Raw genomic sequence first — 18,758 nt, forward strand, 5'->3', positions numbered from 1 at the left:
CTGCAGGAGCTGTACCAGTTGGGCCCGCAGCTGGGCAGCGGCGGCTTCGGCACCGTTTTTGCGGGCATCCGCCTCTCCGACGGGAGGCCGGTAAGTGGCCGAGAGGGCAGGGGACGGGAGGGCAGGGCGTGCGAGGCAGGGCAGGGGCCGGGAGCGGCAGGGCCGGAGCTCAGCCCCCCTGTCTGGATGCCTTGCAGGTGGCCATCAAACGCGTGGCCAGGGAGAGCGTCCTGCAGTGGGTCGAGCTGGTGAGTGAGCGGGGCCGGCGGGGCAGAGCGGGGCGTGGCGCCCGAGCATCATCCCCCGGGCGGGAGGAATCCCCATCACCAGGGAGGCTGCCCAAGAGGGCACGGGGGCATGCCAGGCAGGGGGCAGCCACAGGGCGGCATCAGGCCTGCCGGAGGCATTTTCTCCTCCTCACAGCCCGACGGCACCCCTGTTCCGATGGAGATCGCGCTGATGGAGAGGGTGGGCTCCGGCTGCTACAACATCATCCAGCTCCTGGACTGGTTCGAGCTGCCTGACAGCTTCCTGCTGGTGATGGAGCGTCCGGAGCGGTCGCAGGATCTCCTGCAGTTCCTGCTGGAGCAGGGGGTCCTGTGCGAGGAGATGGCGCGCTGGCTTTTCTGCCAGGTGCTGGAGGCCGTGCGGCACTGCACGGCCTGCGGCGTTCTGCACCGGGACATCAAGCCGGAGAACCTCCTCGTAGACCCGGAGAGCGGCGACCTGAAGCTCATCGACTTCGGTTGCGGCACCTTCCTCCAGGAGCGGGCCTACACGCGCTTTGCCGGTGAGCCACAGCCCGGGCCCTGCTCCCGGTGCCGGGCGCTGCAGGGAGGGCCCCGTTCCCTCCTGGGCCGCGGGGTGCGGCCTTCAGCCGCCTGCCGGCCGCCCTGTGCCACGGGGCACGTGCCCTGGCCCAGGAGCCGCCTGCCGGCCCTGCCCACAGAGGGGGGCCGCAAAAGCCAGGCCCCGGCCCCTGGGCTCGGCAGGCCCCACACGGGCTGGGGCTGCTCCGCCGGCCTTCTCTGCCTTGCACAACGGTTTCCTGGCTGGGGCCGCTTGGCTGGGGGACGTGGGCCGGCCTCGGGGGGAAGTTGTGGCCGCCGGTGCAGCCCCTGCCTCTGGCAGGAGGCCGGCGCCAGGCTCTGGAAGCCGGCGGCCTGCGGCTGGACAGCACTGCCCGTGTCCCCTAGGAACACGCGCCTACAGCCCGCCCGAGTGGATCGGCCTCGGCTGCTACCGCGGCGACTCGGCCACCGTCTGGTCCCTGGGCGTGCTGCTGTACGGCATGGTGTGCGGGTGCCTCCCCTTCAGGGACGACCGGGACATCGTCTTGGGGCAGCTCTGCTTCGGGTGCCAGGTCTCTCCAGGTGGGTAGGCGGCCTCCAGAAGGCAGGCTCGGGCACAGGGCCGCGCGCAGCAGCCCGGCGCGGGCCCCGGGCGGCTCCGCGGGGACCTGCCCTCCCGGGCTGGCCGCAGGAGGTGGCCCGTGCCCACGGGGTCAGGGTGGCACACGGGGCTGAAGGAGGCGGCCGCGTCCCGCCACGCCGCTCTCCCGCACAGGGCAGGGCGGGTCGGGAGGCCAGGGCGCGGCTCTGAGCACGGGCAGGACGGCCCGGGCCCCGCGGGCGCCTTCCGCAACTGACCGGCGCTTTCTGCCTTCCCTCCCTGTCCAGCGTGCCAACACCTGATCTGCTGGTGTTTGTCCAAGCACCCCGCGGACAGGCCGGCGCTGGAGGAGATCTTGCTCCACCCCTGGGTGCACGGCAGCCGTTTTTGAGGCCTTGCCGGAGCCTCTGCAGCACCCAGTTACCCCGTCCCACGCAGGACTCGGGAAACAACACCACCAGAAACCAAAAAAATAAAACAACCGACAACCCATTCCGGGCCCTCAAGTCTGCTCCTTGTCGGCAACTTCAGCCAAAGAAACCTTTTGGGAAAAGGGGGAATCAGAGTGCTCCCCTCAGTCTCCTTCGAGGAGTGACCACTTGCCCCTCATGGCTTGCCCTAAAATGGCGGCCCCTCGCTCAGCCTGGCGCTCCATCGTGAGGGGACATTGGGGCTCGGCTGGGAGTGGAAATGGTCTCAAATGGCCTTGAGCTCCCGTTCTAGGGAACCATGGCAGCACTGGGGAGGGAGGGAGGGAGGGCGAGGCTGTTCCTGGTGACCTGAAACGTGGTTCCTGCTGTGTGCCAGGGCCTTTCTGCCTGCTGGCCTGGGGGATCACCCTCTCTGAGCTCAGCCCCACACCCACCTCCTTCCCGCGCCTCCTTCCGAACAGCATCGGCTGTGGACACGTCCCCTGCTGCCGTCCCCTGGCCAGGGGCCTCGTGGCTCCCGCCAGACCCTTCTTCCTCCCCAGGGAGCCTCCTCCCAGCTCAGGGGGGTGCCCCCCACAGCTCAGCACTCTCCAGCTCAGCCCCTCTAGAGCCGGGCCGCTCTCCGAGCCCCACGTGCCCTGAGCCAAGCGCGGATTGGCCACAGCCACCCCACGTAAATGGACTTCCTCTGACAAGGGGAAAAGGACCGGCCAAACCTCAGCTCGGGCCATAAGGAGAGGAGACTTCAGACCGCTCAGGGAACTGGGAAGCAGGGTGCCCAGGGAAAATGCTTTGGAAGGCGCTGGCCTCCACCAGTGCTGGTCACTAATGGAGACATCACCTCCTAAGGGCACAGGAGCGGGTGATTCCCAAAGGGCGGAAGCCAAACGGGCGAGGCAGAAGGCTGGCTGGCCTGAACAGGCATCTTCTCTGGGAAAGAGGACCCAAAAGGAAGCCGTGTGCCCACTGGAATCTAGGTCAGGAGAAGAATACACAGACGCTTCTTGCCACTGAAGGGACAAATTTGGTGTGCTGAAAGCTCAGCTGGAGAGGAAGGGGGGCCAGAAATGCGGGGCACAAGAAAACCAGTGTTTTTAAATACATTAAAGGAAAAAAAACGTTGTAAAAATAACAGTGCCCCCTACCTGGATGTGGAAGGTCACCTCACAAACAGGGACAGAGACAAGGGTACAGGTGTTTCATGCGTTCTTTGCCTCTGCCTTCAACACTCATCCCTCCCTTCCCAGCGGAAAGCCATTGCATTGTACCAAGGGACACAGCCAAAGCTTTGGAAGAGGGCAAGCCCTGCTCAGCAGAAACCAAACCACCCCAGCTGGATTGAGGGCATCCCCTTCCAAACCCAACAGGTGCCAGCAGCGTTTGGGAAGAAAGGAAATCTATCCCAGTCAAAACCAGAGCAGCGGGAGCACCAGGAGCGCTCCCTGGCAAATCCCGATTTATTGAGAACACAAGGCACTGCACAAGTCAGGGAGCTGCTAACAAAAAAGGCTTCCAGCCCTGGACAGGTGTTTCAAGGGGAGCTCCCCAGAGACAGAGGAACTTCAAGTCCCTTTGACTCTGGAGGATCTTCTCAGGCACACAGCAGTGGGCGTTTGCAGTCGGTAACGCGGCAGCGTCCTGGGAGCCGTGCACTTGGACACTGCCGGCAGCGGCACCGTTCCCGATGGGACACCACTCGCTCCAGGAAAGGATCCATTGCAACAGCCTGAGCTGCGGTTCCACTTCCAGGCTTTTTCTGGCCACGTCCATCTTCAGGGCTGAGCCAGCTCCGCTGAGCCCTGAGGCGGGCGGGGCCGTGACAACACAAAGGGCCCGCGCGCTGGCGGGAGGCAGGGCCGTGATGTCCCACGGCCGCCCTGGCCACGGCACTGTGACATCACCGCGCCAAGCCTATAAAAGCCGGGCCGGCACCCGCAGCTGCCAGTGCAGCCGCGATAGCGCATGCCGGAGCCATGAGTGACGGCGGTGTCCTGCTAGCTGCACTTGTCCTGCTGCTGGCCGCTGCGGCTGTCGGGTGGGCCCTTGGCCACCGGCAACCACGGAGGCGGCAGCCACGGACACGGGAGACGACCGAGCGCCCGCGGGTCCGGCCCACGGGCTCACGGAGGAACCGGGGAGCCCCTGCGGCTCCCGGGTCCCCCAGGCCTCGGGCGGCCCCTGGCAAGCGGCCACGTGGTCCCGCGAGCCCCCTGCACAGCCCCTGCGGCTGCCGGCCCTGCGTGGCGGCGGCCCAGGAGCTGCAGGAACTGCTGCTGCTGCTCCGGGCTGGCCATGGGACGTGTGCGCCGCTCTACTCTGGGATGTGGCAGGCCTTGTCCAAAGAGCTGGAGGAGCTGCTGAAGCGAGGCCACCTGCCCTGCTGCGGCTCCTCCAGAAGCCTCCATCCCCCCGAGAGGCTGCTCCCAGCCACGGTCTCCGTCGCTGGGAGAGCCTCAACCCTTGCAAGGATGGCACAGCAGCGCACACCCGCCATCCATGCAGGGAGCTCAGGCTGTCAGAGAGCCTCCATCCTGCCAGGAGCCTCTGCCATCTCTGACAGCCTCCAGCCCTCGCAGAGGCTCAGGGAGACCTGTCAGCCTGCACAAGGTGCAGAGCCTACGGACAGGTCTCCAGGCTCCCTTGGACCCACGGACTTCAACCTGAGCCCGGGCACAAGCCTGCCCCTTGACGTGGCCAGGGGAAGCCGCGGAGGCCAAACGGGAGCCCAGCCCGAGCCAGGGGAGCCTTCTGAGGAGCAGCTGCTGGAGCAGCAAGCGTCCTGGAGCCAGCAGGGCTCATCCCACAGCTGCCAGGACGCTGTGCCGGCTGTGCCAGCTGGCAACAGCCCCAGCCTGGTGGTGGAGACCATCCTCGAGACACCGAGGAGCTGCCTCCATCCCCTGGAAGCTGCCCCAGCAGAGCCCTTGACTACCTCCAAGGGCTCTCTAATAGCAGGTGAGATCTCCTCAGGAGCTCTCTCAGGCTCCTGAGGGGCATCCCCACGCCAGGCCAGGGCCCCTGAGAGCGGCCTAGTCCCCGGCTGTTTCCAGGCTGCCACGGCTTCGAAACCCCCTCTCTGCTTTGCAGCTGCTCCTGGGAGCCCCCTGTGCCAAGCCTCGGGCTGTAGCCCCGGCCGTCCTCGGGAGCTGAGCGCAGCCCAGGACGCCGGGGACGGCAACGGTGCCGCCCTGCCCCGCCGCAGCGCGGCTCCTGCAGCTGCCTGTGCGCGCTGCCCCGGCCCAGCACCGCCGCTCGCCGGCCCCTCGGCTGCAGGGCGGGGGCCGCTGCCCGGCGCGCAGCAGGAAGCAGGTCAGAGCGAGGCGGCCCGCGCCGGCCCGGCCCGCTTGGCTGGCGGGTTCCTTCACTCGGGGGCGGGGGGGGCGGGGGGGTGGTTCCTGGGCGCAAGGCTGATGCCTCGCTCTTGGCCGCAGGGCAAGGGAAGGAGCTGCAGGAGCTGTACCAGTTGGGCCCGCAGCTGGGCAGCGGCGGCTTCGGCACCGTTTTTGCGGGCATCCGCTTCTCCGACGGGAGGCCGGTAAGTGGCCGAGAGGGCAGGGGACGGGAGGGCAGGGCGTGCGAGGCAGGGCAGGGGCCGGGAGCGGCAGGGCCGGAGCTCAGCCCCCCTGTCTGGATGCCTTGCAGGTGGCCATCAAACGCGTGGCCAGGGAGAGCGTCCTGCAGTGGGTCGAGCTGGTGAGTGAGCGGGGCCGGCGGGGCAGAGCGGGGCGTGGCGCCCGAGCATCATCCCCCGGGCGGGAGGAATCCCCATCACCAGGGAGGCTGCCCAAGAGGGCACGGGGGCATGCCAGGCAGGGGGCAGCCACAGGGCGGCATCAGGCCTGCCGGAGGCATTTTCTCCTCCTCACAGCCCGACGGCACCCCTGTTCCGATGGAGATCGCGCTGATGGAGAGGGTGGGCTCCGGCTGCTACAACATCATCCAGCTCCTGGACTGGTTCGAGCTGCCTGACAGCTTCCTGCTGGTGATGGAGCGTCCGGAGCGGTCGCAGGATCTCCTGCAGTTCCTGCTGGAGCAGGGGGTCCTGTGCGAGGAGATGGCGCGCTGGCTTTTCTGCCAGGTGCTGGAGGCCGTGCGGCACTGCACCGCCTGCGGCGTCCTGCACCGGGACATCAAGCCGGAGAACCTCCTCGTAGACCCGGAGAGCGGCGACCTGAAGCTCATCGACTTCGGTTGCGGCACCTTCCTCCAGGAGCGGGCCTACACGCGCTTTGCCGGTGAGCCACAGCCCGGGCCCTGCTCCCGGTGCCGGGCGCTGCAGGGAGGGCCCCGTTCCCTCCTGGGCCGCGGGGTGCGGCCTTCAGCCGCCTGCCGGCCGCCCTGTGCCACGGGGCACGTGCCCTGGCCCAGGAGCCGCCTGCCGGCCCTGCCCACAGAGGGGGGCCGCAAAAGCCAGGCCCCGGCCCCTGGGCTCGGCAGGCCCCACACGGGCTGGGGCTGCTCCGCCGGCCTTCTCTGCCTTGCACAACGGTTTCCTGGCTGGGGCCGCTTGGCTGGGGGACGTGGGCCGGCCTCGGGGGGAAGTTGTGGCCGCCGGTGCAGCCCCTGCCTCTGGCAGGAGGCCGGCGCCAGGCTCTGGAAGCCGGCGGCCTGCGGCTGGACAGCACTGCCCGTGTCCCCTAGGAACACGCGCCTACAGCCCGCCCGAGTGGATCGGCCTCGGCTGCTACCGCGGCGACTCGGCCACCGTCTGGTCCCTGGGCGTGCTGCTGTACGGCATGGTGTGCGGGTGCCTCCCCTTCAGGGACGACCGGGACATCGTCTTGGGGCAGCTCTGCTTCGGGTGCCAGGTCTCTCCAGGTGGGTAGGCGGCCTCCAGAAGGCAGGCTCGGGCACAGGGCCACGCGCAGCAGCCCGGCGCGGGCCCCGGGCGGCTCCGCGGGGACCTGCCCTCCCGGGCTGGCCGCAGGAGGTGGCCCGTGCCCACGGGGTCAGGGTGGCACACGGGGCTGAAGGAGGCGGCCGCGTCCCGCCACGCCGCTCTCCCGCACAGGGCAGGGCGGGTCGGGAGGCCAGGGCGCGGCTCTGAGCACGGGCAGGACGGCCCGGGCCCCGCGGGCGCCTTCCGCAACTGACCGGCGCTTTCTGCCTTCCCTCCCTGTCCAGCGTGCCAACACCTGATCTGCTGGTGTTTGTCCAAGCACCCCGCGGACAGGCCGGCGCTGGAGGAGATCTTGCTCCACCCCTGGGTGCACGGCAGCCGTTTTTGAGGCCTTGCCGGAGCCTCTGCAGCACCCAGTTACCCCGTCCCACGCAGGACTCGGGAAACAACACCACCAGAAACCAAAAAAATAAAACAACCGCCAACCCATTCCGGGCCCTCAAGTCTGCTCCTTGTCGGCAACTTCAGCCAAAGAAACCTTTTGGGAAAAGGGGGAATCAGAGTGCTCCCCTCAGTCTCCTTCGAGGAGTGACCACTTGCCCCTCATGGCTTGCCCTAAAATGGCGGCCCCTCGCTCAGCCTGGCGCTCCATCGTGAGGGGACATTGGGGCTCGGCTGGGAGTGGAAATGGTCTCAAATGGCCTTGAGCTCCTGTTCTAGGGAACCATGGCAGCACTGGGGAGGGAGGGAGGGAGGGCGAGGCTGTTCCTGGTGACCTGAAACGTGGTTCCTGCTGTGTGCCAGGGCCTTTCTGCCTGCTGGCCTGGGGGATCACCCTCTCTGAGCTCAGCCCCACACCCACCTCCTTCCCGCGCCTCCTTCCGAACAGCATCGGCTGTGGACACGTCCCCTGCTGCCGTCCCCTGGCCAGGGGCCTCGTGGCTCCCGCCAGACCCTTCTTCCTCCCCAGGGAGCCTCCTCCCAGCTCAGGGGGGTGCCCCCCACAGCTCAGCACTCTCCAGCTCAGCCCCTCTAGAGCCGGGCCGCTCTCCCAGCCCCACGTGCCCTGAGCCAAGCGCGGATTGGCCACAGCCACCCCACGTAAATGGACTTCCTCTGACAAGGGGAAAAGGACCGGCCAAACCTCAGCTCGGGCCATAAGGAGAGGAGACTTCAGACCGCTCAGGGAACTGGGAAGCAGGGTGCCCAGGGAAAATGCTTTGGAAGGCGCTGGCCTCCACCAGTGCTGGTCACTAATGGAGACATCACCTCCTAAGGGCACAGGAGCGGGTGATTCCCAAAGGGCGGAAGCCAAACGGGCGAGGCAGAAGGCTGGCTGGCCTGAACAGGCATCTTCTCTGGGAAAGAGGACCCAAAAGGAAGCCGTGTGCCCACTGGAATCTAGGTCAGGAGAAGAATACACAGACGCTTCTTGCCACTGAAGGGACAAATTTGGTGTGCTGAAAGCTCAGCTGGAGAGGAAGGGGGGCCAGAAATGCGGGGCACAAGAAAACCAGTGTTTTTAAATACATTAAAGGAAAAAAAACGTTGTAAAAATAACAGTGCCCCCTACCTGGATGTGGAAGGTCACCTCACAAACAGGGACAGAGACAAGGGTACAGGTGTTTCATGCGTTCTTTGCCTCTGCCTTCAACACTCATCCCTCCCTTCCCAGCGGAAAGCCATTGCATTGTACCAAGGGACACAGCCAAAGCTTTGGAAGAGGGCAAGCCCTGCTCAGCAGAAACCAAACCACCCCAGCTGGATTGAGGGCATCCCCTTCCAAACCCAACAGGTGCCAGCAGCGTTTGGGAAGAAAGGAAATCTATCCCAGTCAAAACCAGAGCAGCGGGAGCACCAGGAGCGCTCCCTGGCAAATCCCGATTTATTGAGAACACAGGCACTGCACAAGTCAGGGAGCTGCTAACAAAAAAGGCTTCCAGCCCTGGACAGGTGTTTCAAGGGGAGCTCCCCAGAGACAGAGGAACTTCAAGTCCCTTTGACTCTGGAGGATCTTCTCAGGCACACAGCAGTGGGCGTTTGCAGTCGGTAACGCGGCAGCGTCCTGGGAGCCGTGCACTTGGACACTGCCGGCAGCGGCACCGTTCCCGATGGGACACCACTCGCTCCAGGAAAGGATCCATTGCAACAGCCTGAGCTGCGGTTCCACTTCCAGGCTTTTTCCGGCCACGTCCATCTTCAGGGCTGAGCCAGCTCCGCTGAGCCCTGAGGCGGGCGGGGCCGTGACAACACAAAGGGCCCGCATGCTGGCGGGAGGCAGGGCCGTGATGTCCCACGGCCGCCCTGGCCACGGCACTGTGACATCACCGCGCCAAGCCTATAAAAGCCGGGCCGGCACCCGCAGCTGCCAGTGCAGCCGCGATAGCGCATGCCGGAGCCATGAGTGACGGCGGTGTCCTGCTAGCTGCACTTGTCCTGCTGCTGGCCGCTGCGGCTGTCGGGTGGGCCCTTGGCCACCGGCAACCACGGAGGCGGCAGCCACGGACACGGGAGACGACCGAGCGCCCGCGGGTCCGGCCCACGGGCTCACGGAGGAACCGGGGAGCCCCTGCGGCTCCCGGGTCCCCCAGGCCTCGGGCGGCCCCTGGCAAGCGGCCACGTGGTCCCGCGAGCCCCCTGCACAGCCCCTGCGGCTGCCGGCCCTGCGTGGCGGCGGCCCAGGAGCTGCAGGAACTGCTGCTGCTGCTCCGGGCTGGCCATGGGACGTGTGCGCCGCTCTACTCTGGGATGTGGCAGGCCTTGTCCAAAGAGCTGGAGGAGCTGCTGAAGCGAGGCCACCTGCCCTGCTGCGGCTCCTCCAGAAGCCTCCATCCCCCCGAGAGGCTGCTCCCAGCCACGGTCTCCGTCACTGGGAGAGCCTCAACCCTTGCAAGGATGGCACAGCAGCGCACACCCGCCATCCATGCAGGGAGCTCAGGCTGTCAGAGAGCCTCCATCCTGCCAGGAGCCTCTGCCATCTCTGACAGCCTCCAGCCCTCGCAGAGGCTCAGGGAGACCTGTCAGCCTGCACAAGGTGCAGAGCCTACGGACAGGTCTCCAGGCTCCCTTGGACCCACGGACTTCAACCTGAGCCCGGGCACAAGCCTGCCCCTTGACGTGGCCAGGGGAAGCCGCGGAGGCCAAACGGGAGCCCAGCCCGAGCCAGGGGAGCCTTCTGAGGAGCAGCTGCTGGAGCAGCAAGCGTCCTGGAGCCAGCAGGGCTCATCCCACAGCTGCCAGGACGCTGTGCCGGCTGTGCCAGCTGGCAACAGCCCCAGCCTGGTGGTGGAGACCATCCTCGAGACACCGAGGAGCTGCCTCCATGCCCTGGAAGCTGCCCCAGCAGAGCCCTTGACTACCTCCAAGGGCTCTCTAATAGCAGGTGAGATCTCCTCAGGAGCTCTCTCAGGCTCCTGAGGGGCATCCCCACGCCAGGCCAGGGCCCCTGAGAGCGGCCTAGTCCCCGGCTGTTTCCAGGCTGCCACGGCTTCGAAACCCCCTCTCTGCTTTGCAGCTGCTCCTGGGAGCCCCCTGTGCCAAGCCTCGGGCTGTAGCCCCGGCCGTCCTCGGGAGCTGAGCGCAGCCCAGGACGCCGGGGACGGCAACGGTGCCGCCCTGCCCCGCCGCAGCGCGGCTCCTGCAGCCGCCTGTGCGCGCTGCCCCGGCCCAGCACCGCCGCTCGCCGGCCCCTCGGCTGCAGGGCGGGGGCCGCTGCCCGGCGCGCAGCAGGAAGCAGGTCAGAGCGAGGCGGCCCGCGCCGGCCCGGCCCGCTTGGCTGGCGGGTTCCTTCACTCGGGGGCGGGGGGGGCGGGGGGGTGGTTCCTGGGCGCAAGGCTGATGCCTCGCTCTTGGCCGCAGGGCAAGGGAAGGAGCTGCAGGAGCTGTACCAGTTGGGCCCGCAGCTGGGCAGCGGCGGCTTCGGCACCGTTTTTGCGGGCATCCGCCTCTCCGACGGGAGGCCGGTAAGTGGCCGAGAGGGCAGGGGACGGGAGGGCAGGGCGTGCGAGGCAGGGCAGGGGCCGGGAGCGGCAGGGCCGGAGCTCAGCCCCCCTGTCTGGATGCCTTGCAGGTGGCCATCAAACGCGTGGCCAGGGAGAGCGTCCTGCAGTGGGTCGAGCTGGTGAGTGAGCGGGGCCGGCGGGGCAGAGCGGGGCGTGGCGCCCGAGCATCATCCCCCGGGCGGGAGGAATCCCCATCACCAGGGAGGCTGCCCAAGAGGGCACGGGGGCATGCCAGGCAGGGGGCAGCCACAGGGCGGCATCAGGCCTGCCGGAGGCATTTTCTCCTCCTCACAGCCCGACGGCACCCCTGTTCCGATGGAGATCGCGCTGATGGAGAGGGTGGGCTCCGGCTGCTACAACATCATCCAGCTCCTGGACTGGTTCGAGCTGCCTGACAGCTTCCTGCTGGTGATGGAGCGTCCGGAGCGGTCGCAGGATCTCCTGCAGTTCCTGCTGGAGCAGGGGGTCCTGTGCGAGGAGATGGCGCGCTGGCTTTTCTGCCAGGTGCTGGAGGCCGTGCGGCACTGCACCGCCTGCGGCGTCCTGCACCGGGACATCAAGCCGGAGAACCTCCTCGTAGACCCGGAGAGCGGCGACCTGAAGCTCATCGACTTCGGTTGCGGCACCTTCCTCCAGGAGCGGGCCTACACGCGCTTTGCCGGTGAGCCACAGCCCGGGCCCTGCTCCCGGTGCCGGGCGCTGCAGGGAGGGCCCCGTTCCCTCCTGGGCCGCGGGGTGCGGCCTTCAGCCGCCTGCCGGCCGCCCTGTGCCACGGGGCACGTGCCCTGGCCCAGGAGCCGCCTGCCGGCCCTGCCCACAGAGGGGGGCCGCAAAAGCCAGGCCCCGGCCCCTGGGCTCGGCAGGCCCCACACGGGCTGGGGCTGCTCCGCCGGCCTTCTCTGCCTTGCACAACGGTTTCCTGGCTGGGGCCGCTTGGCTGGGGGACGTGGGCCGGCCTCGGGGGGAAGTTGTGGCCGCCGGTGCAGCCCCTGCCTCTGGCAGGAGGCCGGCGCCAGGCTCTGGAAGCCGGCGGCCTGCGGCTGGACAGCACTGCCCGTGTCCCCTAGGAACACGCGCCTACAGCCCGCCCGAGTGGATCGGCCTCGGCTGCTACCGCGGCGACTCGGCCACCGTCTGGTCCCTGGGCGTGCTGCTGTACGGCATGGTGTGCGGGTGCCTCCCCTTCAGGGACGACCGGGACATCGTCTTGGGGCAGCTCTGCTTCGGGTGCCAGGTCTCTCCAGGTGGGTAGGCGGCCTCCAGAAGGCAGGCTCGGGCACAGGGCCACGCGCAGCAGCCCGGCGCGGGCCCCGGGCGGCTCCGCGGGGACCTGCCCTCCCGGGCTGGCCGCAGGAGGTGGCCCGTGCCCACGGGGTCAGGGTGGCACACGGGGCTGAAGGAGGCGGCCGCGTCCCGCCACGCCGCTCTCCCGCACAGGGCAGGGCGGGTCGGGAGGCCAGGGCGCGGCTCTGAGCACGGGCAGGACGGCCCGGGCCCCGCGGGCGCCTTCCGCAACTGACCGGCGCTTTCTGCCTTCCCTCCCTGTCCAGCGTGCCAACACCTGATCTGCTGGTGTTTGTCCAAGCACCCCGCGGACAGGCCGGCGCTGGAGGAGATCTTGCTCCACCCCTGGGTGCACGGCAGCCGTTTTTGAGGCCTTGCCGGAGCCTCTGCAGCACCCAGTTACCCCGTCCCACGCAGGACTCGGGAAACAACACCACCAGAAACCAAAAAAATAAAACAACCGCCAACCCATTCCGGGCCCTCAAGTCTGCTCCTTGTCGGCAACTTCAGCCAAAGAAACCTTTTGGGAAAAGGGGGAATCAGAGTGCTCCCCTCAGTCTCCTTCGAGGAGTGACCACTTGCCCCTCATGGCTTGCCCTAAAATGGCGGCCCCTCGCTCAGCCTGGCGCTCCATCGTGAGGGGACATTGGGGCTCGGCTGGGAGTGGAAATGGTCTCAAATGGCCTTGAGCTCCCGTTCTAGGGAACCATGGCAGCACTGGGGAGGGAGGGAGGGAGGGCGAGGCTGTTCCTGGTGACCTGAAACGTGGTTCCTGCTGTGTGCCAGGGCCTTTCTGCCTGCTGGCCTGGGGGATCACCCTCTCTGAGCTCAGCCCCACACCCACCTCCTTCCCGCGCCTCCTTCCGAACAGCATCGGCTGTGGACACGTCCCCTGCTGCCGTCCCCTGGCCAGGGGCCTCGTGGCTCCCGCCAGACCCTTCTTCCTCCCCAGGGAGCCTCCTCCCAGCTCAGGGGGGTGCCCCCCACAGCTCAGCACTCTCCAGCTCAGCCCCTCTAGAGCCGGGCCGCTCTCCGAGCCCCACGTGCCCTGAGCCAAGCGCGGATTGGCCACAGCCACCCCACGTAAATGGACTTCCTCTGACAAGGGGAAAAGGACCGGCCAAACCTCAGCTCGGGCCATAAGGAGAGGAGACTTCAGACCGCTCAGGGAACTGGGAAGCAGGGTGCCCAGGGAAAATGCTTTGGAAGGCGCTGGCCTCCACCAGTGCTGGTCACTAATGGAGACATCACCTCCTAAGGGCACAGGAGCGGGTGATTCCCAAAGGGCGGAAGCCAAACGGGCGAGGCAGAAGGCTGGCTGGCCTGAACAGGCATCTTCTCTGGGAAAGAGGACCCAAAAGGAAGCCGTGTGCCCACTGGAATCTAGGTCAGGAGAAGAATACACAGACGCTTCTTGCCACTGAAGGGACAAATTTGGTGTGCTGAAAGCTCAGCTGGAGAGGAAGGGGGGCCAGAAATGCGGGGCACAAGAAAACCAGTGTTTTTAAATACATTAAAGGAAAAAAAACGTTGTAAAAATAACAGTGCCCCCTACCTGGATGTGGAAGGTCACCTCACAAACAGGGACAGAGACAAGGGTACAGGTGTTTCATGCGTTCTTTGCCTCTGCCTTCAACACTCATCCCTCCCTTCCCAGCGGAAAGCCATTGCATTGTACCAAGGGACACAGCCAAAGCTTTGGAAGAGGGCAAGCCCTGCTCAGCAGAAACCAAACCACCCCAGCTGGATTGAGGGCATCCCCTTCCAAACCCAACAGGTGCCAGCAGCGTTTGGGAAGAAAGGAAATCTATCCCAGTCAAAACCAGAGCAGCGGGAGCACCAGGAGCGCTCCCTGGCAAATCCCGATTTATTGAGAACACAGGCACTGCACAAGTCAGGGAGCTGCTAACAAAAAAGGCTTCCAGCCCTGGACAGGTGTTTCAAGGGGAGCTCCCCAGAGACAGAGGAACTTCAAGTCCCTTTGACTCTGGAGGATCTTCTCAGGCACACAGCAGTGGGCGTTTGCAGTCGGTAACGCGGCAGCGTCCTGGGAGCCGTGCACTTGGACACTGCCGGCAGCGGCACCGTTCCCGATGGGACACCACTCGCTCCAGGAAAGGATCCATTGCAACAGCCTGAGCTGCGGTTCCACTTCCAGGCTTTTTCCGGCCACGTCCATCTTCAGGGCTGAGCCAGCTCCGCTGAGCCCTGAGGCGGGCGGGGCCGTGACAACACAAAGGGCCCGCGCGCTGGCGGGAGGCAGGGCCGTGATGTCCCACGGCCGCCCTGGCCACGGCACTGTGACATCACCGCGCCAAGCCTATAAAAGCCGGGCCGGCACCCGCAGCTGCCAGTGCAGCCGCGATAGCGCATGCCGGAGCCATGAGTGACGGCGGTGTCCTGCTAGCTGCACTTGTCCTGCTGCTGGCCGCTGCGGCTGTCGGGTGGGCCCTTGGCCACCGGCAACCACGGAGGCGGCAGCCACGGACACGGGAGACGACCGAGCGCCCGCGGGTCCGGCCCACGGGCTCACGGAGGAACCGGGGAGCCCCTGCGGCTCCCGGGTCCCCCAGGCCTCGGGCGGCCCCTGGCAAGCGGCCACGTGGTCCCGCGAGCCCCCTGCACAGCCCCTGCGGCTGCCGGCCCTGCGTGGCGGCGGCCCAGGAGCTGCAGGAACTGCTGCTGCTGCTCCGGGCTGGCCATGGGACGTGTGCGCCGCTCTACTCTGGGATGTGGCAGGCCTTGTCCAAAGAGCTGGAGGAGCTGCTGAAGCGAGGCCACCTGCCCTGCTGCGGCTCCTCCAGAAGCCTCCATCCCCCCGAGAGGCTGCTCCCAGCCACGGTCTCCGTCGCTGGGAGAGCCTCAACCCTTGCAAGGATGGCACAGCAGCGCACACCCGCCATCCATGCAGGGAGCTCAGGCTGTCAGAGAGCCTCCATCCTGCCAGGAGCCTCTGCCATCTCTGACAGCCTCCAGCCCTCGCAGAGGCTCAGGGAGACCTGTCAGCCTGCACAAGGTGCAGAGCCTACGGACAGGTCTCCAGGCTCCCTTGGACCCACGGACTTCAACCTGAGCCCGGGCACAAGCCTGCCCCTTGACGTGGCCAGGGGAAGCCGCGGAGGCCAAACGGGAGCCCAGCCCGAGCCAGGGGAGCCTTCTGAGGAGCAGCTGCTGGAGCAGCAAGCGTCCTGGAGCCAGCAGGGCTCATCCCACAGCTGCCAGGACGCTGTGCCGGCTGTGCCAGCTGGCAACAGCCCCAGCCTGGTGGTGGAGACCATCCTCGAGACACCGAGGAGCTGCCTCCATGCCCTGGAAGCTGCCCCAGCAGAGCCCTTGACTACCTCCAAGGGCTCTCTAATAGCAGGTGAGATCTCCTCAGGAGCTCTCTCAGGCTCCTGAGGGGCATCCCCACGCCAGGCCAGGGCCCCTGAGAGCGGCCTAGTCCCCGGCTGTTTCCAGGCTGCCACGGCTTCGAAACCCCCTCTCTGCTTTGCAGCTGCTCCTGGGAGCCCCCTGTGCCAAGCCTCGGGCTGTAGCCCCGGCCGTCCTCGGGAGCTGAGCGCAGCCCAGGACGCCGGGGACGGCAACGGTGCCGCCCTGCCCCGCCGCAGCGCGGCTCCTGCAGCCGCCTGTGCGCGCTGCCCCGGCCCAGCACCGCCGCTCGCCGGCCCCTCGGCTGCAGGGCGGGGGCCGCTGCCCGGCGCGCAGCAGGAAGCAGGTCAGAGCGAGGCGGCCCGCGCCGGCCCGGCCCGCTTGGCTGGCGGGTTCCTTCACTCGGGGGCGGGGGGGGCGGGGGGGTGGTTCCTGGGCGCAAGGCTGATGCCTCGCTCTTGGCCGCAGGGCAAGGGAAGGAGCTGCAGGAGCTGTACCAGTTGGGCCCGCAGCTGGGCAGCGGCGGCTTCGGCACCGTTTTTGCGGGCATCCGCCTCTCCGACGGGAGGCCGGTAAGTGGCCGAGAGGGCAGGGGACGGGAGGGCAGGGCGTGCGAGGCAGGGCAGGGGCCGGGAGCGGCAGGGCCGGAGCTCAGCCCCCCTGTCTGGATGCCTTGCAGGTGGCCATCAAACGCGTGGCCAGGGAGAGCGTCCTGCAGTGGGTCGAGCTGGTGAGTGAGCGGGGCCGGCGGGGCAGAGCGGGGCGTGGCGCCCGAGCATCATCCCCCGGGCGGGAGGAATCCCCATCACCAGGGAGGCTGCCCAAGAGGGCACGGGGGCATGCCAGGCAGGGGGCAGCCACAGGGCGGCATCAGGCCTGCCGGAGGCATTTTCTCCTCCTCACAGCCCGACGGCACCCCTGTTCCGATGGAGATCGCGCTGATGGAGAGGGTGGGCTCCGGCTGCTACAACATCATCCAGCTCCTGGACTGGTTCGAGCTGCCTGACAGCTTCCTGCTGGTGATGGAGCGTCCGGAGCGGTCGCAGGATCTCCTGCAGTTCCTGCTGGAGCAGGGGGTCCTGTGCGAGGAGATGGCGCGCTGGCTTTTCTGCCAGGTGCTGGAGGCCGTGCGGCACTGCACCGCCTGCGGCGTCCTGCACCGGGACATCAAGCCGGAGAACCTCCTCGTAGACCCGGAGAGCGGCGACCTGAAGCTCATTGACTTCGGTTGCGGCACCTTCCTCCAGGAGCGGGCCTACACGCGCTTTGCCGGTGAGCCACAGCCCGGGCCCTGCTCCCGGTGCCGGGCGCTGCAGGGAGGGCCCCGTTCCCTCCTGGGCCGCGGGGTGCGGCCTTCAGCCGCCTGCCGGCCGCCCTGTGCCACGGGGCACGTGCCCTGGCCCAGGAGCCGCCTGCCGGCCCTGCCCACAGAGGGGGGCCGCAAAAGCCAGGCCCCGGCCCCTGGGCTCGGCAGGCCCCACACGGGCTGGGGCTGCTCCGCCGGCCTTCTCTGCCTTGCACAACGGTTTCCTGGCTGGGGCCGCTTGGCTGGGGGACGTGGGCCGGCCTCGGGGGGAAGTTGTGGCCGCCGGTGCAGCCCCTGCCTCTGGCAGGAGGCCGGCGCCAGGCTCTGGAAGCCGGCGGCCTGCGGCTGGACAGCACTGCCCGTGTCCCCTAGGAACACGCGCCTACAGCCCGCCCGAGTGGATCGGCCTCGGCTGCTACCGCGGCGACTCGGCCACCGTCTGGTCCCTGGGCGTGCTGCTGTACGGCATGGTGTGCGGGTGCCTCCCCTTCAGGGACGACCGGGACATCGTCTTGGGGCAGCTCTGCTTCGGGTGCCAGGTCTCTCCAGGTGGGTAGGCGGCCTCCAGAAGGCAGGCTCGGGCACAGGGCCACGCGCAGCAGCCCGGCGCGGGCCCCGGGCGGCTCCGCGGGGACCTGCCCTCCCGGGCTGGCCGCAGGAGGTGGCCCGTGCCCACGGGGTCAGGGTGGCACACGGGGCTGAAGGAGGCGGCCGCGTCCCGCCACGCCGCTCTCCCGCACAGGGCAGGGCGGGTCGGGAGGCCAGGGCGCGGCTCTGAGCACGGGCAGGACGGCCCGGGCCCCGCGGGCGCCTTCCGCAACTGACCGGCGCTTTCTGCCTTCCCTCCCTGTCCAGCGTGCCAACACCTGATCTGCTGGTGTTTGTCCAAGCACCCCGCGGACAGGCCGGCGCTGGAGGAGATCTTGCTCCACCCCTGGGTGCACGGCAGCCGTTTTTGAGGCCTTGCCGGAGCCTCTGCAGCACCCAGTTACCCCGTCCCACGCAGGACTCGGGAAACAACACCACCAGAAACCAAAAAAATAAAACAACCGACAACCCATTCCGGGCCCTCAAGTCTGCTCCTTGTCGGCAACTTCAGCCAAAGAAACCTTTTGGGAAAAGGGGGAATCAGAGTGCTCCCCTCAGTCTCCTTCGAGGAGTGACCACTTGCCCCTCATGGCTGCCCTAAAATGGCGGCCCCTCGCTCAGCCTGGCGCTCCATCGTGAGGGGACATTGGGGCTCGGCTGGGAGTGGAAATGGTCTCAAATGGCCCTTGAGCTCCCGTTCTAGGAACCATGGCAGCACTGGGGAGGGAGGGAGGGAGGGCGAGGCTGTTCCTGGTGACCTGAAACGTGGTTCCTGCTGTGTGCCAGGGCCTTTCTGCCTGCTGGCCTGGGGGATCACCCTCTCTGAGCTCAGCCCCACACCCACCTCCTTCCCGCGCCTCCTTCCGAACAGCATCGGCTGTGGACACGTCCCCTGCTGCCGTCCCCTGGCCAGGGGCCTCGTGGCTCCCGCCAGACCCTTCTTCCTCCCCAGGGAGCCTCCTCCCAGCTCAGGGGGGTGCCCCCCACAGCTCAGCACTCTCCAGCTCAGCCCCTCTAGAGCCGGGCCGCTCTTCCGAGCCCCACGTGCCCTGAGCCAAGCGCGGATTGGCCACAGCCACCCCACGTAAATGGACTTCCTCTGACAAGGGGAAAAGGACCGGCCAAACCTCAGCTCGGGCCATAAGGAGAGGAGACTTCAGACCGCTCAGGGAACTGGGAAGCAGGGTGCCCAGGGAAAATGCTTTGGAAGGCGCTGGCCTCCACCAGTGCTGGTCACTATGGAGACATCACCTCCGAAGGGCACAGAGCGGGTGATTCCCAAAGGGCGGAAGCCAAACGGGCGAGGCAGAAGGCTGGCTGGCCTGAACAGGCATCTTCTCTGGGAAAGAGGACCCAAAGGAAGCCGTGGCCCACTGGAATCTAGGTCAGGAGAAGAATACACAGACGCTTCTTGCCCACTGAAGGGACAAATTTGGTGTGCTGAAAGCTCAGCTGGAGAGGAAGGGGGGCCAGAAATGCGGGGCACAAGAAAACCAGTGTTTTTAAATACATTAAAGGAAAAAAAAGGTTGTAAAATAACAGTG

General features: G+C 67.2%; 3 protein-coding genes across 3 annotated transcripts; all 3 read left to right on the forward strand.

Annotated features, from left to right (window-relative positions):
* Positions 1–444: 444 nt before the first annotated feature.
* Positions 445–2,058, forward strand: LOC310910747 (serine/threonine-protein kinase pim-1-like; the record flags this gene model as incomplete). The annotated part of the gene is made up of 3 exons (XM_083863745.1): positions 445–790; positions 1,197–1,373; positions 1,680–2,058. 3 exons carry the CDS (start codon positions 445–447, stop codon positions 1,781–1,783), a joined length of 627 nt encoding a protein of 208 aa, XP_083719871.1. The 3' UTR covers positions 1,784–2,058.
* An 8,921-nt stretch (positions 2,059–10,979) lies between these two features.
* On the forward strand, positions 10,980–12,512 carry LOC310910744 (serine/threonine-protein kinase pim-1-like; the record flags this gene model as incomplete). The annotated part of the gene is made up of 3 exons (XM_083863742.1): positions 10,980–11,325; positions 11,732–11,908; positions 12,215–12,512. The coding sequence occupies 3 exons, from the start codon at positions 10,980–10,982 to the stop codon at positions 12,316–12,318; spliced, it is 627 nt and encodes a 208-aa protein (XP_083719868.1). The 3' UTR covers positions 12,319–12,512.
* Positions 12,513–16,246: 3,734 nt separating this feature from the next.
* Positions 16,247–17,732, forward strand: LOC310910751 (serine/threonine-protein kinase pim-1-like; the record flags this gene model as incomplete). Its single annotated transcript, XM_083863749.1, has 3 exons — positions 16,247–16,592; positions 16,999–17,175; positions 17,482–17,732. 3 exons carry the CDS (start codon positions 16,247–16,249, stop codon positions 17,583–17,585), a joined length of 627 nt encoding a protein of 208 aa, XP_083719875.1. The 3' UTR covers positions 17,586–17,732.
* Positions 17,733–18,758: the final 1,026 nt, after the last annotated feature.

Source organism: Zosterops lateralis (assembly GCF_965231275.1).
Source record: "Zosterops lateralis genome assembly, chromosome: 6".
Lineage (NCBI taxonomy): Eukaryota > Metazoa > Chordata > Aves > Passeriformes > Zosteropidae > Zosterops > Zosterops lateralis.